Source organism: Onychomys torridus, chromosome 13 (genome assembly GCF_903995425.1).
Source record: "Onychomys torridus chromosome 13, mOncTor1.1, whole genome shotgun sequence".
Lineage (NCBI taxonomy): Eukaryota > Metazoa > Chordata > Mammalia > Rodentia > Cricetidae > Onychomys > Onychomys torridus.
In genome coordinates this window covers 49,495,906-49,514,276 of record NC_050455.1, presented here as the reverse complement: position 1 = coordinate 49,514,276, position 18,371 = coordinate 49,495,906, and the positions used below count along the sequence as shown (strand labels likewise).

Sequence of the window (18,371 nt, the reverse complement as noted above, 5' to 3'; positions counted from 1 at the left end):
ACTTGGATGGATTAGTTCTTTGTTTTTATGTTGGCAGGTGGTACAGTCTACATGCTGTTTTATGGCCTGAATGGTACTTCCATCATGGAGTCACTTGTGCTAAGGTCTAGGGGCCTACTTAGTCTAGAGCCTGTTACAAAAACCACAGGATCAGGTGACTACCAAGATTGCCTTCAACTTAAAGTACGAGGCCTTAGATTAATATTCCAAACTCAATGCCGGTAGAGGTCAGGTGGTGGCTCAAGTGACTGAGACGGAGATAAGAGATTTGGAAAAGTTGTGATCTAAGTGCCCAATTGTGGTAGTTTGAATTTAACTGGCCCCCATAAGCTCATAGGAAGTGGCACTATTAGGAGATGTGGCTTTGTTGGAGTAGGTATGGCCTTGTTGGAAGAAGTGTGTCACTGTGGGGTGGGCTTTGAGGTCTTATGTTGTGGAATATTAATTTAAGGTGTGTTACATCCATTTATGCTGTGGAATATTTGTTTAATGATGCAAAGACATGTTACATTTGTTTGATTAAATAAAATTAACCTGGGGTTAGGAGCTGAATCAGCAACTAGCTGACAGGAAGTGGCAGGGAGGAACTAAGTGCAGCTAGGGTTCTTAGGTGGGGGCTGAGCAGAAGGACACCCTATTTTTCCAGACATGAGCTAGGAGAGAAGGTGAGCTACTTGCTATTCAGCCACTCTGTGCAAGCAGAATTTCACCTCAACCTTTGAATCCTAAGTTTTATAGAGGGATAGAGATCTAGATAAAGTTCCCTTTAGCAGCATGATAGAGCTGGTGCCTGAGGGAACAGAATTCCTGCCGTGGCCTCACTGCTGCTGGTTAGCTGCAGAGTTGCAACTGCAAATTAAGCAGTTGCTTAAGGGGCAGCCACTGAATTTAATGAAAAACAACAGTCTTATATATGCTCGAGCCACGCCCAGTGTGCCAGACCACTTCCTGTTGCCTGCTGATCAAGATGTAGCTCCTTTTCCAGCACCATGTGTGCCTGCATGCCAGCATGTTCTGCCAAGATGATAATGTATTAAACCTCTGAAACTGTAAGCCACCCAACTAAATATTTTCCTTTATAAGAGTTGCCATGGTCATGGTGTTTCTTCACAGCAATTGAAACCCTAAGACACCAATCAAGAGCTTTGAAGATTTAAAACAAATGCCTTTTCTGCTAAGTCTGGTCAGACAAAACACCACCCAGCAAGAAGAGTTTGGAGTTTGTGTATCAAGTATTTATTTTTGTTATACTGGGAGTGGACCCTATAAAATGTGGAGGCTAATTTGAATGCAGCAGGGAGTTTCTGAAAGGCTTTAAACAAGAAAAAAAAAAAAAAAAAAAAACAACCTGTTGTTTAAAGACTTGATGACAGAGAAAAACAGGAATCCTAGAGTTTGGAGTGTAGCTCCATAGCAGGGTACATGTACAAGGCCCTGAGCTCAATCACCAGCACCAAATGGGTGCTGGTCCAGATCAGATATGGAAAGCTGGATTAGAGAAAATGGTGACAAGTAATCAGGTAGGGCTGTTACTGTGGGCTGGGTGTGAAGCGAAGGAGTAAAGGGCAACTCTCAGATTTCTGGTCTGAGTGTTGATCAGTCCAATGGATGCTGACGAAATTTACTCAGATGGGAACCAATCACTCAGGATATATATGTGAAGCACTTTCTGTGATTAATACAGCTTCCTTGTAGCAGGACAAATGTAATGTTCCAAATTGTTAGGTCCAAAGGAAACTCTAGTTCCCCAAACTCCAAAAGGTAGTCCAAATACCCAGAAACGGGCTCAACATGAATATACTCTGAAGGCAGTATTCTTCAGGAGCTTGTAAAGCCAGTTCCCCTCTACCAAAAAGTCATTTCTCTTGTCACTGGCAGAAGGGACAAATGGCTGCCTGTGGTGCTTATTAGCATATTAAAGCTCAAGCTGGCCTCCAGGCTCCCTCAGTATCATAGTACTTGTTATACATTTCGAAATCCATCCTAATGCTTTTCATCGCCTCCTCTCCCTAAACTCCCTCCAGCTCTTGGGCTTCCCTCTTCAGCTACTCATTCTCCTTATAACCCTGCCATCTCTCTCTTAGAGCTCGCTCGCTCTCTGCTCCCTGTATAAACTGATGACGGAACTAACCACTCTGTGGCATGGTTTGAAGGGAAGGATCTAACTGTAGATTCGAGAGGGAGAACAGCAGAGGCAACGAGGCCAGAGCTGAGAGAGAAAGTAGACCGAACATGGCCAGCAGACTAGACCTGGCATGGCAGATGCAGGAGGAGCAGAGCAGAGAGATGGGGAGAGCAGGCATTTCAAAACTAGCAGGGTTATAAGGTGAATGAGTAACTGGGGGGATGGATGCCTGTGAGCTGGAGGGAGTTTAGGATAAGGGAGGAGGTGATAAGAGCTGGGAGGCTAGCATGGACTTTGAAATGTTTAATAGGTACTTGTAATACTGAAGGAACCTGGGGGCTAGCATGTGCTTTGGTGTGCTAACAGACACCACAGATAGTCATTTGTGTCTCTGCCTTTTGAAACTTGGGGGGAATGGAGCTTCCTTTGGACTGGACACTTCTTTCACCCAGGTCCAGTCTGTTGGCCATGTTCAGTCTACTTTTTCTCTCTGCTGCGGACTCTTCTGGATTCCTCTGGCTGTTCTCTCCCTCATAACTACAATTAGCCCCCCCCCCCCAACCATATCGTGGAACAATAATGTTGTCAGTTTATATACAAATGTCATAACTTGTTTTGAAAATTACTGATACTGAGAGTAGACATGGGAAGACGAAGAGACAAACTGGTATCTTTTGTCTTGGTCAAACTATTATGTTTTGGGGGGAAACTGCCTTGGGGATTGAACTCAAGGCTAAGTACATGCTAGGGAATCCCTCTACCACTAATCTATACCCCAGGTCCAAAGACAAGACACCTGATCAGACTTAGTCGTGCAAAAGGATCGATCTGCTGTGTTGACTGCAGAGATCAGAGTGGAGGTAAGAACTGCATGGGGTCAGGCAGACGACGGCAGCTTAGGAAAGTGGTGACAGTGGTGGGTGGGAAATTGGAAAAGACTAGCACTATATTTGCAAGTGGTCTTGCAGGAACTCGTTTAAATTGGGCACAACCTATGACGTGAAAATCCAATCCAGCTCTTCGTTTCCAGAGCTCTGCATTCCAGAAAATCACTATGGTCACTGCTCACGGGAGGGAAGCCTGGAGCAGCATTCAACCTTAACGTGAAAGAGCGAGAAAGTCATGAAAGGTGAGGCCGCGCTCGGTAGAGCTCCGCCCCTGTTACCTGACCGTCCCAAATCCCTGTCCCGAGCCTGTTGGCCTGCTCATTTCGCAACCGCAGCCCCTGCTTCCGGCTCCGGTAGGTTTGGCCGGAAGCAGTCCGTCCGCTTTAGCGGATCCCCTTCCACCATCCAACCCCGACAAGCCTCCAATCGGTTCCAACAGACGACCAGTCGGTTGCGCTTGCGCGGCGGGGGGGTGGGGGTGGGGGTGGGAATGGTCGCACGCAATCACGTGCACCGGCCGCTTCCGGTGTGCCGCGAGGGCCGCCGGGACGGGTCTCCCTGGCGATCCGTGGTGTGCTGTCGCCGCTGCCAGCAGCGCGCCGGTGCCGCGTAGACGCTCGTGTCCTTGCTGTCTTCCTCGGGCTTCCCGGGGCCTGACCCCCCCCCCCCCGGGGCCCTCGGCAGGCGTCGGCCGAGCCTGTGCGCGAACCTGCGGCCCTCCACTCCCCTTTTACGACTCCGCAGCTTGACTCGGAGGGAGAGCGAGAAGAGGCTTTGGCGACTCCGCACCGTGTGTCGCCGGGCGGGGCCGCGGGGCCGGGGCTCCTCCAGCCCCCGGGATGCGTGCGCGAGCTCTCGTCTCCACTTTCTTTTTACCGCTGTCACGACTGGAGCCGCCTCTCGCCTACAGCGGGGAGCACGAGTGCACCGACCAGCAGCACCCTTGTCGAGCCCCGTGGCCGGGCACCCCCGGGAATGTGAGCCGCGAGGCTCACAAACTCCTCCGGGTAAGTCCCGCCCACTTGGCTCACACTGCCCCGCCACCTGAGTGCGGGTCCTGCGGCTTCCGCTCCAGCTTCTGTTGCCCAGTGCTGCACGGTGAACCATTTCCTTTAGTCTGGACCTTAGGGACAGCCCAGGGAGGGAACGAAGGTAGCTCGTGGCCGAGCCGCCAGAAGCCATCATCTGACGTTCCACGGAAGGTTTGGTAGGGTAGTGAAAGTGTCTCATTTCAAGCGCTGCCCCGCAATTCTAGAGGTAAGAAACCTAAGGCTTAAAGAGAGAAAATAGCAGCATGCTTAAGATCTTAGGGATCTGCAATAGTGCTATTAGGACTCAGGTCTTATGTCCTCAAAAGACCCCCACCCCCACTTTTCTTGTTTGGTGTTTGAGACAGGGTCTGATGCATCCCAGGCTGGCCTCAGACTCACTATGTAGATGAGATTAACTACTACCCTGTCCGACTTCCGTCTCCTCAGTCCTAGGACTGACACCCAGCTGTCGGAACTGTTGTTTTTTAACCTTCATATTTTCCTGCATCTCTTTGCTTTGCTTCATTGAGGCCTAGGCTCTGAAAACAAACTTGGACCCAGGTGTAGGACACTGTAGTCATACAAACAGAAACCCAAGATAGTCCTTTCATGTCCCAAGATGTAACAACTGGCTCTTAGCCTGGTTAGTTCTGGCCACTAAGATATGCTTCTTTACAGGTCTTTACAGGTGCTCTAATGGAGTCATACTGCTTTCTTCACAAGGCTTTTAAGGGACAGGGAGTTAATTATATATAGGGCAAAAAGTTTGATCCCCGTATGTCCTTGGTGTGAACTGTAGCTGCCCTTAACCAAATTGCCTCTTGCTTATAGAGTCACATTGTGGACTGACTCATTAGGTTTCACCCACTGTTAGGAAGCAAGCCCTACCTCCCCTCCAAACTCCCCACTTAAGGTTTTAGAGAAGAATGGCAGGAGAGAAGTCATAACTATCAAACATCTAGTAATATGGTCCTAATCTTTAAGAGTGGCCTGGAGAAATGGCTCAGCAATTAAGAGTACTGGCTGTTCTAGAGGCCCCAGGCTCATTTCCCAGCACCCACTTGGCAGCTCACAACTGTCCGTAACCCCAGGGTCAGGGGATTCTGATGAAGTCATCTGGCCTTTGTGGGCACCAGGCACACATGTAGTGCACAGACCATACACATTAAATCCACCCATACACATTAAATAATAATGTTTTAAATAGGGGTGAAATGTGGGTTTGGCTGTAGTAGAGGGGGGTTTTAGTTTTTACATCTGTCAGAAGTATTCTTTGGCTGCTAGGACGATGGCTCAGCAGCTAACGCACTTGTAAGAGAGTTGGGAGTTAGGATCCCCAGAACCACGTGTGTGCCAGTAGGTATGATGGCCTATGTATAATAGTGGTCTAGGATAGTGGAGACAGGACCCTAGTCATGTTGTCCATCTCTGGTTTTGGTTGAGAGACCCTGCCTTGAAGAGAAGAGTGTTCTGGTAATGTCCAGAATGGGCATTAACCTTGGGTCACCACATGTTGCATACTTCTACCCACACACATGAACATGCATGCACACAGTAAACCCCCCCCCCCAATACATGTTAAAAATAAGAAAAAGACCAAAAAAGGGAGGGGAAGAGGGTGGGGTGCTTTCCTCCCAGCCTAGGCAGTTTATCCATCTTCATCTCCTGGGGGAAATAGCTGACATTTAGGGTATGGAATAGCTTGTCTCTCTGTTCCAGTGGTAAGAATGCTGACTTGCATCAGAGACTCCTGGATCCCCCTTTCTCTTTATTCTGTCCTGGTTATTATTTGCGAGGTCTCACCACACCTGTCGGTCCCTGTTCATGTGTACTGCCACAGCTCCATTTCCTACCTAATATCTGTTCGGTGGATTTCCAAGAACAACTGTGTTTTCCTCTCATAAAATCCCAGTGATTCTAGGATCTTTCTCCCTCTAAGGATTAAGTTGGTGAAATTCCAACTTAGTGCTTGGCCACAAATAAATTAGCTCTTCTTGAACTATTCATTCAGATTTTTATGCCTGTCTTTTTCCTAGACAAAAAGCTGTCAATTCTCTTTTGTTTTGTTTTTTGTTTGTTTCGTTTTAGGCTAACACCAGAAAGCCATGTTGGTTTGTCAGTTTACTGTTTTTTCTTATTTTTTGGCTTTGCTTTTTGAGGCAGGATCTATGTACCATGGTCTGATCTTGAACTCCTGATTCTCCTGTCTCTGCTTGCCAAGTGCTGGGATTACAAGTATGCTCCTACAAGCCAGCAAGGTTACTGTTTAGATCTGTGCTGTCTTACACTGTGGCCACTAGCCATACAGTTACATTCATCATACTGAAAGTTAGTCCATTTTGGCTGCTAGCCCTGTTCCAAGTGCCCAATAACCATCTGTGTCTAGTGGCTGCTATATTGGACAGCATTAATAGAGAACATTTCCATCAGAGTTTATTGAGTCATCCTCGTATAGAAAACTGCCAGTCAAGTTGGGTGACAGCATAACATTATGAAGAAAAGGACCAGGGACTGAATTTTTTTTTTTTTTAATTAAAAACCTATTTTTGATATTTGGGCCTCATGGCCATGGGCAGGTTGCTAACTATCTCACTACAGATGATTGTCTTTAATAATGAACTCTTTCATTAGAACAGTACTTGGCTGTTCTCCAACAGTTATGATTTCAATCCTTTGAGTCCTACCATGTAAATCTGTGGGAATGGGTCTAGTTGGTGGAATACTTACTGTGTGGGTAAGCACAGGAATCTGAGTTTTATGGCTCTCATCTCAGTGCTAGGCAACCCCTGCGGTGGAGAGCTAGCAGGCCTAGACAGTTGGTGAGCTCCACATGCACACACTTGCACCCGTCCCCATGCATGGCCTGCTAGCTAGCTTTTACGTCAGTTTGACACAAGCTAGAGTCATTTCGGGAGAGGGAATCTCAGTTGAGAAAATATCCCCCACCAGATCGTCCTGCAGGCAAGCCTGTGGTGCATTTTCTTGACTAATGATTGAGTGGGAGGGCCCAGCTCACTGTGGCAGGACCACCAGCCCAGTGGTCCTGGATGCTATAAGAAAACAGACTGAAGCTGGGCAGTGGTGGCACACGCCTTTAATCCCAACACTCAGGAGGCAGAGACAGGTGAATTCTGCGAGTTCAAGGCCAGGCTGGTCTACGTAGCAAATTCCAGGACAGCCAAAGAAACCCTGTCTTGAAAAACAAACAAACAAACAAACAAAGGAAAGAAATGATATGAAAAAACTGAAGAAGAAAATAGACCCAGAAAGCCATGAGGAGCAAGCCGGTAAACAGTCCTCATCCGTGGCCTCTGCTCCAGCTCCTGTCCTGGCTTCCCGGAGTGACGGACTGTGATGCAGAACTGAAGGCTAACATGAACTTTCCTCCCCAAGTTGCTTTTGGTATTAATGTTTTATTACACCAATAAATTCTTACTTAGGAACCCTAACTAAGATGTATGTGTACTCACAGTAACAACCCCCCCCCAACACATATACACGAGTCTGTGGGAAGATGAGACATCTTTTAAATTTTTTTAGTTAGATTTATTTATTGAAGTTAAGGATGGTTGTGAGCTACCATGTGGATGCTGGGACTCGAACAAGTGCTCTTAACCACTGAGCCATCTTTCCAGCACTCCACCCACTTTTTTGGTTTTTCGAGACAGGGTTTCTCTGTAGCTTTGGAGGCTGTTCTAGATCTCGCTCTGTAGCCCAGGCTGGCCTCAAACTCACAGAGATCCACCTGCCTCTGCCTCCTGAGTGCTGGGATTACAGGCGTGCACTGCCACTACCCGGCTACCCACTTTTTTTTTAACATACAGGAAAGAGGTAGCGGAATCTAAAGTAGTGAGCAGACCTGCCTCAAATCACACAAGCTGGCAGAGTAAATCTCTTACATATAAAATCCTTATCACACGTTTAGTTAAATCATTGAAACTTATTTGAAGTGATGAAGCTGTAAGGCTAGGGCGAGAATTTCTAACTCTTGGCCAGGTATTCTTAAAAAAAAAAAGTGGGGTTGGGGATTTAGCTCAGTGGTAGAGCGCTTGCCTAGCAAGTGCAAGGCCCTGGGTTTGATCCTCAGCTCTAAAAAAAAAAAGTTTGGTGTCTTAAGAAATTTTCATCATATGGGACTACTTGCATCCCATGAGGGAATGTAAATGAAAGGCTCTCAAAATCTGTGATCCCTGATTTGCCTGAATAAAAGACTCACTGGAGGCATTTGATCTCCTACTCTCTAGACATTCTCATTCAGGGCTGAAATGGAGCCCTCGAATCTGTAAGAATCAAGTACCACATGTGCTTGTTAAGATCTTTTGAATTTGGGAAATGTCTAAACCTTTAGGCCCTGACAGAGTTCATTATTTGCCCCGGAGGCTGCTGTTCCTTTTACATTGGATACTTAAACCTTTCTATTGACTTACCTCTTCTCTAGCCATGGATACATCATATGATGGTGCTGAGGTAACTGTCGTGATGGAGGAAATTGAGGAAGCTTACTATACTTCTCCTGGGCCCCCTAAGAAGAAGAAGAAGTATAAAATACAAGGAGAAAAGGCCAAGAAACCCAGGTTAGCTCTAATGTTTTGGTTGTGATGGATTGCAGGGAGGGGGGCGTGCTGATAAAGATTCATTTAGAATGCAGTTGTCAGTCTGAGTGGGCATTGATGTAAGGGGAGGGAGACTGGGGGTGCAGAGGGACAGACTTTGCTTATGTTTCCAGACTATCAAAGGAGCGTGTGCTGTGTAATTCTAGAATCTGTGGACCCTTTTGTATGTTATTTTTTATTATGTCATTATTTAAATACTTAAAATAGGCCTTAGTAACATTGCAGTGATAAGCAACGCCAGTGATTTCTACAGACACTCTCTACTTTAGTTTCCCTCTTACTTTGAATACTAAGACTTCCGGCTGACATTACTAGCACTGGACCACTTTGATAATTACTTGCTTTCTTCTCTCAGCCTTGATGAGATTTTCTTTGAGACAGGATTTCTCTGTGTAACAGCCTTGGCTGTCCTGGAACTTGCTCTGTAGACCAGGCTGGCCTCAAACTCTCAGAGATCTGCCTGCCCCTGACTCTCCAGTGCTGGGATTAAAGATGTGCCCTACCACTGCCCAGCCTCAATGAGATAGTTTTGACCAGTTCGATGACCGAAGGCAGAGTAGAGGAATAATGTGTGTGTGCAATAAGCCTGGGTTGTCAGCCTCTGCTGTTAACCTTGGCCCGAGAGTGAAATGACAGGACCCTTGCGTCTTCGGCTGTATTTGATTACATAACTGGGGTGTTACAGATGTTCTTTGCTTGTTTAGAGACAATGCTTTGAATCGAGAGGTTTGGCTTGGCTTGCTTTGCCGGCCTTTGACTAACACCCTGACATCACAGCACATGCTGGCTAAAGTAAGGCAGTTATTGCCTCTGCAGGTCTGCTTACCTTCTCTACTACTATGACATCTACTTGAAAGTGCAGCAGGAGCTCCCCCACCTCCCACAGTCCGAGATCAATAAGAAGATCAGTGAGAGCTGGAGGCTCCTCAGTGTGGCTGAGAGAAGTTACTACTTGGAGAAAGCCAAACTAGAGAAAGAAGGTTTGGATCCTGTAAGTATTTTTTTTTTCTATACCACTCCCACCCACCCCCACATTGCTTTAATGGGTAAGGACCTGGGGAGACCAGCTCCCCTGTTCTCATGACTCTTGATTTCTTTCTTTTTTGGTTTTTCGAGACAGGGTTTCTCTGTGTAGCTTTGCGCCTTTCCTGGAACTTGCTTTGGAGACCAGGTTGGCCTTGAACTCACAGAGATCCATCTGCCTCTGCCTCCCAAGTACTGGGATTAAAGGCATGCACCACCAATGCCTGGCTGACTCTTAATTTCTTGAAGAGCTTTTAAATTGTCTTTTTAAGTCTGGTATTGTGTCTGTTTTCATGATGCGCCGCATTCTTTTTAATTGCAACAGTACAGAGAGCTGACATTTTCTGATTTCTTTATAATGAGGCTTTGATTCCTTTTCTGATCTTTACTGTAACTCAAAGCTTCTTATCCTACTAGTAATGTTTTTTCCTTAATATAGTGGCTTATATAGGCATTTCTTCTACACCATGTTTTCATATTACTAATTGAATGTGGTGTGATCTATCTGTTATTTTGACTGGTATCATAACAGTCAGGAATTAGGTTTGTATGGAAAGAAGTAAAGCTGCTTTGTGTGATACCATGTACTTTTGAACTATACCAGAAGAGAAATGCAAGGTTAAAGCCAAAGGTGATGGTGGTGACTGGGGCTTTGAGCCCTTGAACTAAGGAACTAGTGAGGGTGTAGGCGATGTCTAGCTGCCATTTGTTATCTCTAGTTCACAGTGATAGAATACTGTGGGCCCTTGGGATGCACTGAGACTTGGTGAAGCTTTCTGTGCTGTGCTGTCCTCTAGGTCTCCTGGTGTGTGGATGAGACTGTCATCTTGAGAGACTGTCAAGAGTCCTTTGCCAGACTATCTCTTCTTGATGACCCTTGCTGCTCAATGCAGGACCTGGGGTTCCTGGGTTATTCCTCCAAGTCTGTATAGTTTCTGCCATCTAGTCCTTTTCTCTGTTTTAGTCCAGACAATTCTGTTTATTTGCACCATTTAATCTCATTGCCCTAATGTGTCTTCTGAGGGGTTGTGAAGATGCTGTTCCCCTTGCCCTCTGCAGTTCTGTCTACCTTCACATGTCACCCGAGTGCTTCTTTGAATTCTTTGAGTGCTGCTTTGTGCCTTAAGTAGTCCCATCTGCGCTCCCTTTTGAGTTCTCCAAAGATGCTCTTGTATTTGATTTCAGTGTGCCTTTAAAGGGTGCTTTGACTTTTTTTTCCCCGTTAAACTGGGTTTTTATTATCTATTCACTTCGTTCGTTCTGTTTCTCTTATAATTTTATGCCTTGGACTTTTAGCCTCATGAATTTTGACTTTGATTTCCCTGTGTATTAACTGGTAATACTATAGTGCTATTTTAGAGATAAAATTAAGTCACAGGTTTCAACAAATTTCTGAATTTTAAGATGTTAGGTCTCCTCTCTGCACCCCCTGACGTATTCAGGGCCTTACTAGATAGTCCTTGCCATAAGTAATTTCTCTCACAAAGCTTTCTTAGCTTGGTAAACTGTTCATCCCTGTAAGTCTGGAAAATTCCTGAGGTCAAAATCCCCATGTGCCATTTTGAGGTCCATCTCAGGCTTCTGTATAGCAGCATTTCATGCTTTTTGAGTTTTTATTTAAACTGTCTGATAATTTAGTAGTACTTGTTTGGGTATTTACATTGTTTGTTACTTTATAACTCAAAAGTATCAAAGCTTAAAAAGAACTCACAAATTGCCAGATTCCTTTAAAAACAAAACAAAACAAAAAAACCACTAAAACCCAATAGGTGGTTGCTGAGGCTTCAAGAGGGAATAGAATTTGCTCAAGACTATGCAGACCCGGTGTTCAAGCTCACAGTTTTGGAAGCCAGGATTGGTGCCCTACCCAGAGTTCAGTGCCACAGATGTAGAGCATTTTCCCAGGCTGCATAAGCCCCCAGTTCAATCCCTCGCACTGTGGAAAAACCTAACAACAGAATCTAATCCACTCTACAGTTTCTTGAGCAAGTAAAGTATGTTGATCCAAATGAAGGTGACATTGCTGTTGACAGAGGCTGATCTTTTCTGTGTTAGGTCAGGCAGTTTTTGGAAAAATAAAAAATAAAAGCTACTATACACAACTTCATGAGCTCTTCATCCATTCATCTCTGCTTGTTTTCCTCTTGGCTTCCTCATTCTCAGAACTCTAAGCTCTCATCACTGACTGCTGTGGTTCCGGACATCCCAGGTTTCCGAAAGATCCTTCCCCGATCAGATTACATCATCATTCCCAAGAGCACTCTGCAGGAAGACAGGAGCTGCCCTCAGCTAGAGCTATGTGTGGCTCAGAACCAGATGTCCCCTAAAGGATCAACTCTCATGTCTAATGCTTCCCCGGATATAGTAACCAGCCATGCAGGCATGGCAGAGCAGTGCCTCGCTGTGGAGGCCCTGGCTGAGGAGGTGGGAGCCCTTTCCCAGCCAGGTGCTGTGCAGGAGATTGCCACTTCAGAGATCCTCAGCCAAGACATGCTCCTGGAGGAGGCATCCTTGGAGGTGGGAGAGAGCCACCAACCTTACCAGACAAGCCTGGTAATTGAAGAGACCTTAGTAAATGGCTCACCAGATGTCCCCACTGGAAGCATGGCTGTGCCACACTCCCAAGTTGGAGAGAGCTTGTCGGTGGTAACAGTCATGAGGGTAAGTGGCTTTTCACTAATGTCTTTGCTTTGTCTGATATTCTTTAAAAGGTACCTTTTGCTTTTGACCAGGGTAATGGAGAGTATAGGTGTGATACTTTACTGTTCCTAGGCCTTGAACTTGCTCCAGAGTTCTGTTTCTCAGGCATCTTACCACCTCTCAGCCTGGCTCAGTGAGAGTTTTCTTCACATAAGATAGTATTTGAGGTACATTAATAGGAGAGCTTAATTAAAGCCAAGAACTTTGTGCTATTAGTACCAAATTGGGATTTTGTGTCCTGAAATCTCTTTCAGAAAAACCACAACTGTATGTGAGAATTATTGAAAAACACTTTTGGGTTTCGATGGGAATAAGAAGAAAAGTTCTCTTTAAGGACAGAGTCACGGAACTAAGACCTGAGAAAGAGAGACAAATCTGGGGGCAGTGAGATGGCTCAGTGGGTAAAGGTGCTTAAAATTAAAAAGAAAAGAAAGAGCAAGTCCTTCTCCACTGCACCAAGGGATTCTTGGTTGAGATGAAAGCGAAAGTCTCATTGATCTGGGGGACCTGCCACATGCCCTAGTACAGTGTCCCTCTTTTTCCCTGGACAGGATAGCATCCTAGAGGAATGGGAGCCCTCTTCAGGATCAGAGGGCCAATGTGTTGTAGTGTACGTGATGATGCTTGGGTAAAAGAGCAGGTAGCCCATAGAGCTCTGTCCTAGACCCAGTATTGTTTGGTTGCCTCAGTGCTGTTTTATGACTAAATCGTTGCCACCGATCTGGTGAAGGCAGTTAAGAATGATTGTGAGCTGCTTGGTGGGTGCTGGAACAAATCCAGGTCCTCTGGAAGAGCAGCCAGTTCTCTTTACCATCTTTACCACGGAGCCATCTCTCCAGTACCACTTAGTAGGGTATATTAATAGGGCCAGAAAAATTGGATTTTCTTACTAAGTGCTTTTGAAATCTTGGGGGTCCCTAAGCCGTTACAGCTCTAGTTTTCTCACCCGTGAAATGATCATAGCACGTCTTCTGTGGTAGTCATTTTCTCTTGTTTCTAAGGTAACTTCTTATTTTGATATAACTATTTATTTTGCGGAGTGTACTGGATGAGCACATTGAGTTTTGTGCTTGATGCAGTCTTCCAGTATTGTGGAATCTGTGGGTGTTCTGCACACTGTTAACTGTCCTTTCCATGTGCACAGGACTCCAGTGAGAATAACTCCTCTGCTCCAACCACCCAGTTCATCATGCTGCCTCTGCCTGCTTACTCAATTGTGGAGAACCCTTCCTCCATCAAACTGGTCAGTAGTGAGGAATTAGGCTGCATGCATTCTCTTCTGTTCAAAATAGTTTTCCAAGGTCTTAAAGCCTTTGGACATGGGAGCCAGCAGTGGGCTTTGAATTCCCTGAGTCACATGTGGATGGCCAGGAGCCCTGTAGGTACCCTCCACAGTACCTGTGAACTATCCCAAGTATGTAGACTTCTTGAAACACCTGGGGGCAGTTTTCAGAATGCTGTGGAGCCATTGACCTAGTTAAGCATTATCACTGCACAGATGATAAAACAGCCCAAGAGAGAGAAGTTGAAACCTGAGGACATAAACAAACCAGGGTTCTGCCTTCTTGACTCAGCTGATATTTTCCCATCCACACACTGCAACTTCTGGACTGAGATGTAGTCCTAAATACTTCATGGTTTTTGATGTGATTATAAATGGTATTCTGAAAGTAACTGCTTAGTCCCTGGTAGTATGTAGTAAAAAGGGGGACTTTTTAGAAATTAATTTTGTTTTGTTTTGAGACAAGGCCTCACTGTGTAACCCTAGCTGTCCTGGAACTTACTGTGTAGACCAGGCTGGCCTCGAACTCAAAGAGATCAGTCTGCCTCAGCCTCCCGAGTGCTGGGATTACAGGCATGTGCTGCCACACCTGGCTGAAGTGGTAGATTCCATTGTTTATTAGATGCTAATGCTAACCTGGCATTTCTGGGGTAAACTCACTTGTAGTGATCTGTCTTCCCTCTTATATGTTTGATTTTGGTGTGTTAAAATTTTGTCCAGTGTAGCAGGAATCTTAAAGGTACTTATTAATAAAATCAAACCCGAGGCCAGTTATTGGGGTGAATGTTAGAAGATCAGAGAGACAGAACAAGCCACAGCTACCTCACCTCACCAGTTCCTCAGCTGGTCTTGTTTCCTCAGACTACAAGCTTCTGGAGTCCTCATCCAAATCTCAGCTGAACTGTGTTGCTCCAAAGCCTAAAGCTTAACCAGCCAAATGTTGAACCAGCCAAATGCTTCTAGTTTCTGGTCTTCACGCCTTATATAATCTTTCTCTTTCTGCCCCCACTCCGTGGGATTAAAGGCGTGTGTCACCATGCCTAGCTGTTTCCCATGTGCCTTGAACTCACAGGGATCCGTCTGGCTCTGCCTCCCCAGTGCTGGGATTAAAGGCGTGTGCTACCACTGCCTATCCTCATGTTTAATATTGTGGCCGTCCTGTTCTCTGACCCCAGCTAAGTTTATTTCGGGGAACACATAATATTTCGGGGAACACAATACCACCACAGTCCAGAATTTTTATGTCTTAACTTCATCAGGTATGGATCTCTAATTTTCTTGTCTGGTTTGTCTTGTGTTCTTATTAAGGTGATGTTTGCCTCATCGGGTGAGTGGGAAGTATAGTATCTCCTAGGAGAGTTGGTGTTATAGACATATTATTTCTTCCAGAATTATTTGATAGAATAACCAGTCAAGTCAGGAAGGAACTTTGTTTGTGGACAGGTTTTTAATTATGTTTTAATTGTAAAACATACAGAGAAGTAGATTACTTATTTGCTTATTTGGGGTATTTTGAGACAGTCTCATTTGCAGCTCAGGCTAGCCTGAAATGAACAGCAATTCTGCCTTAGCCTTGAATGTGCTAAGATTACAGGTGTGGGTCACTGTGTCTCAGCATTGTGTTACTTTTGTTTTTTTTTGTTTTTGCATTCGTTTTTGGTTTGATCTTTCTGAAAAATTCTGATTATTTAGGTTCTAATTGTATGTATTCATTCATTCAGAAAAGATTTCTTTCTATAACCTAGACTATTAGAGCTCACCATGTAGCCCAGGTTGGCCTTAAACACTTATCCTACCTTGGTCTCCCAGTCGCTGGGATTCTAAGTCTGAGCTACTAAGTCTAACTTCAGTTTGTCAATTTTATTGACTTGGAGATGTTTATAAAATGCCCTATTGCCCTCTTTTTAAAAATGATGGTAAAAGCTCGGTGGTGGTGGTACATACCTTTAATCCCAGCAGAGTGGAAGCTGAGGCAGGTAGATCTTGTGAGTTCCAGGTCAGCTGGTCTACAGAGTGAGTTCCAGGACAGCCAGGACTGTTACACAGAGAAATGCTGTCTCTGAAAAAAGGTAAAGCATACAAGGTAACAAGGGGCTAGCGAGATGGCACGGTGGTTGAGAAGGTGGACCTGCGTGCCATTCCCAATGCCCAGGTTGGGGGATCCTGAATCTTACAGTAAAACAGTTTACTACCCAAAATGTGGTCTGTCTTGATAAATGTGTATTTGAAAATAATGTGTATTCTTCTCTTTAGTAGAATGTTACATTCATATCAGATTAGGTCAGGGTGATGGATAATATTGTTCAACACTTTTGTATCCTTGCTGACCTTAGATCTGTCTGTCAGCTATTGGGAGAAGGCACCCAACTGTCCCTATGGATGTTTCTATTTCTTCTTAAAGCCCTATTAGTTTTTATGTTATTTACATAAACATTAGGATTGTTATGTCATCTGTATAAATTAGCCCCTTGGTTATTAAGAAATGACCTTTAGTAATATCCTTTGCTCTCAATCTACTCTGCTGTTGTTTAGTTTGGGTTTTATTAGTTGCTGTTAACAACTAGTTAGTTTCCATGCTTTTAGCCATTTTATAGCTTTATGTCTAAGGTTTGGTTTGGTTTCTTAGGCAGCATGTAATTAGATGTAAAACACAGACATGCCTGGTGGAAAGCATCTCTACTTGATATGGTTAGGTTTAGATCTGTACATTACTTGTCTCATTGCCGTGATAAAATGCCTGACAAGTAACTCAAGGAAGGTTTGGTTTGGTTTGTCGTCGTCCTCCCCCAAATCACAGTGGGAAAACATGGCGACAGAGTGTGAGGCTGCTGGTCATGGGGTGTCTCTAGTCGGAAAGCAGACAGATGAATGATGGTGCTCAGCTCAGTTTCTTCTTTTCCCCTTTGTATTCAACAGGACTCCAGTCCTTAGGATGATGCTGTCCACATTCAGGTTGGGCAGTTAAACCTCTCTGGAAATGTTCCCACGAACATGCCCAGAGGTGTGTCTCCTATTTGATTATAAATCCAGCCAAGTTGACTGTGAAAATTAACATTCCCAAGTCTACCCCTTGCCGTTGTGACACCTAGACACAGTCACTGATTTCTTGTTTGTTGGTTAGTTAGTTAGGTATTCAAGACATGGTTTCTCTCTGTAGCTCTGATTGCCTTGGAACTAGCTCTGTAGACCAGGCTGGACTTGAACTCAGAGATACACCTGCCTCTGCCTCTCCAAGTTCTGAGATTAAAGGTGTGTGCCACCATCCAGCTCACAATCACTTAAAAAATTTTTGTTGTTGTTGAGACAGAGTCTCTCTTTGTAGACCTGGCTGGCCTCTTAACTCAGAGAGTTCCACCTGCCTCTGCCTCCCCAAGTGCTGAGATTAAAGGTGTGTGTCACTCTGCTGGGCCCAGAATCACCTTTAAATCATAATATTCGACCCCAGTCCTCAAAAGGCGAATGGCCATCTAATAATGCAGAATGCATTTAGTTTATCTCCCAAGAGTCCTGAAGTCTTCCCATTCTAACACAGAGTCCAGAGTGTTCTAAGAACTCAGGGCAGTCTCTTAACTATGGGCCCTTGCAAAACCAAAGCCCAAGCTAGGTATTTCCAGCATATAGTAGCATAGAGTAAATATTCCCATTCCAAAAGGGAGGAGTGTCAGAATAGCAAGGACAGATCGGATGAAGACCAAGCATGACAAACGCTGTACCCATAGCTGCATGTCCAGGAGCTGGGGCTTGTGTTGGCATCATCATGGCTCCCTGCAGAACGTGAGGCCGTTCTCTTAGACAGGTGCCAGTCTGTGCCAGGAGTCCTCGCAGACATCCCACAACCCTAGTATCTCCAACATTCTGAGGTCTCCATTGGATCTTTACCATCACACAGGAGTTTCTGGAGTTTCCTTCTTGTAGGGACTCTGGTCTTGCTATATATTACCTGGCCTCAGAGGTGTCTGGAACTTTGGTGTGGGCCTCTATGACCCCATAATTCTTTGGTTTTTGCCTGTCTATAAATGTAGATAGTGCTGCTACAATGTCTTGCTCACTCAAGATGTAGTCCTGCCTACATATGCCAAAGCTTTAGTGGCCTCTATGTGCCTTGGCAGCTGAACCTGGGAAAATTTCTCCAGGGATTGTTTTTGAGTAAAGAACTCTGAGCATCTCTCAGTCCAGACTACCTCCTGAATTTGCATTTTCAAGAGTTGGAGCCTTTGAGGTAGGGTCTTGCCTTCAGGCCATCTTGGCTGTGTCCTAGTTTAAAGCTGAAGGTTTCTCTTTAACAGTTACGCTACTTTCTCTACACCTGCCATGCCCATTTCCTCTCTGTTTGTATATTCATATCTTTGCTCCCCCTCACTATAGATCCAAATAAGAGCCGTGGCAGAAGCTATGCCACAGCCTGAATGCTATGGTCCCTTGAGATTTCCCCTGCTAAAGAAATGGCCCATTACGTTAGATTCAGCCTTACTCAAGTTACCAGGACACAGCAGACTGCAGATGCATTTTCTGAATATAATACAATGGGACTCTAGCCCAGTTCTCAATAGTGCTCGGTCTTCTCTGAAGCCTGATAAGCCAGGCTGTCATTGCCTGCATTTATGTTGGCAAGCTGTTCTTCTGAATTTCCACCAGACTTGCTCAGTGATGTCTGCTCACAAGATTCTAGGGTGGGTTTTTGGTTTTGGGGTTTTTTTTCCCCCATAGGTT

General features: G+C 45.1%; 1 protein-coding gene across 2 annotated transcripts in view; it reads left to right on the top strand.

Annotated features, from left to right (window-relative positions):
- The first annotated feature begins 3,667 nt into the window (after positions 1-3,667).
- Hmgxb3 (HMG-box containing 3) overlaps positions 3,668-18,371 on the top strand; it is a 51,602-nt gene continuing 36,898 nt past the window's right edge. Inside the window, exons 1-5 of one of the 2 annotated variants that reach the window (XM_036204700.1) lie at positions 3,668-4,019; positions 8,482-8,617; positions 9,473-9,647; positions 11,843-12,340; positions 13,524-13,622. In XM_036204700.1, the coding sequence (XP_036060593.1) occupies positions 8,484-8,617; positions 9,473-9,647; positions 11,843-12,340; positions 13,524-13,622 (906 nt within the window). In that variant the 5' untranslated portion in view covers positions 3,668-4,019; positions 8,482-8,483. The remainder of the gene's footprint in view (positions 4,020-8,481; positions 8,618-9,472; positions 9,648-11,842; positions 12,341-13,523; positions 13,623-18,371) is intronic. The other variant, XM_036204699.1, reaches the window with a different exon arrangement.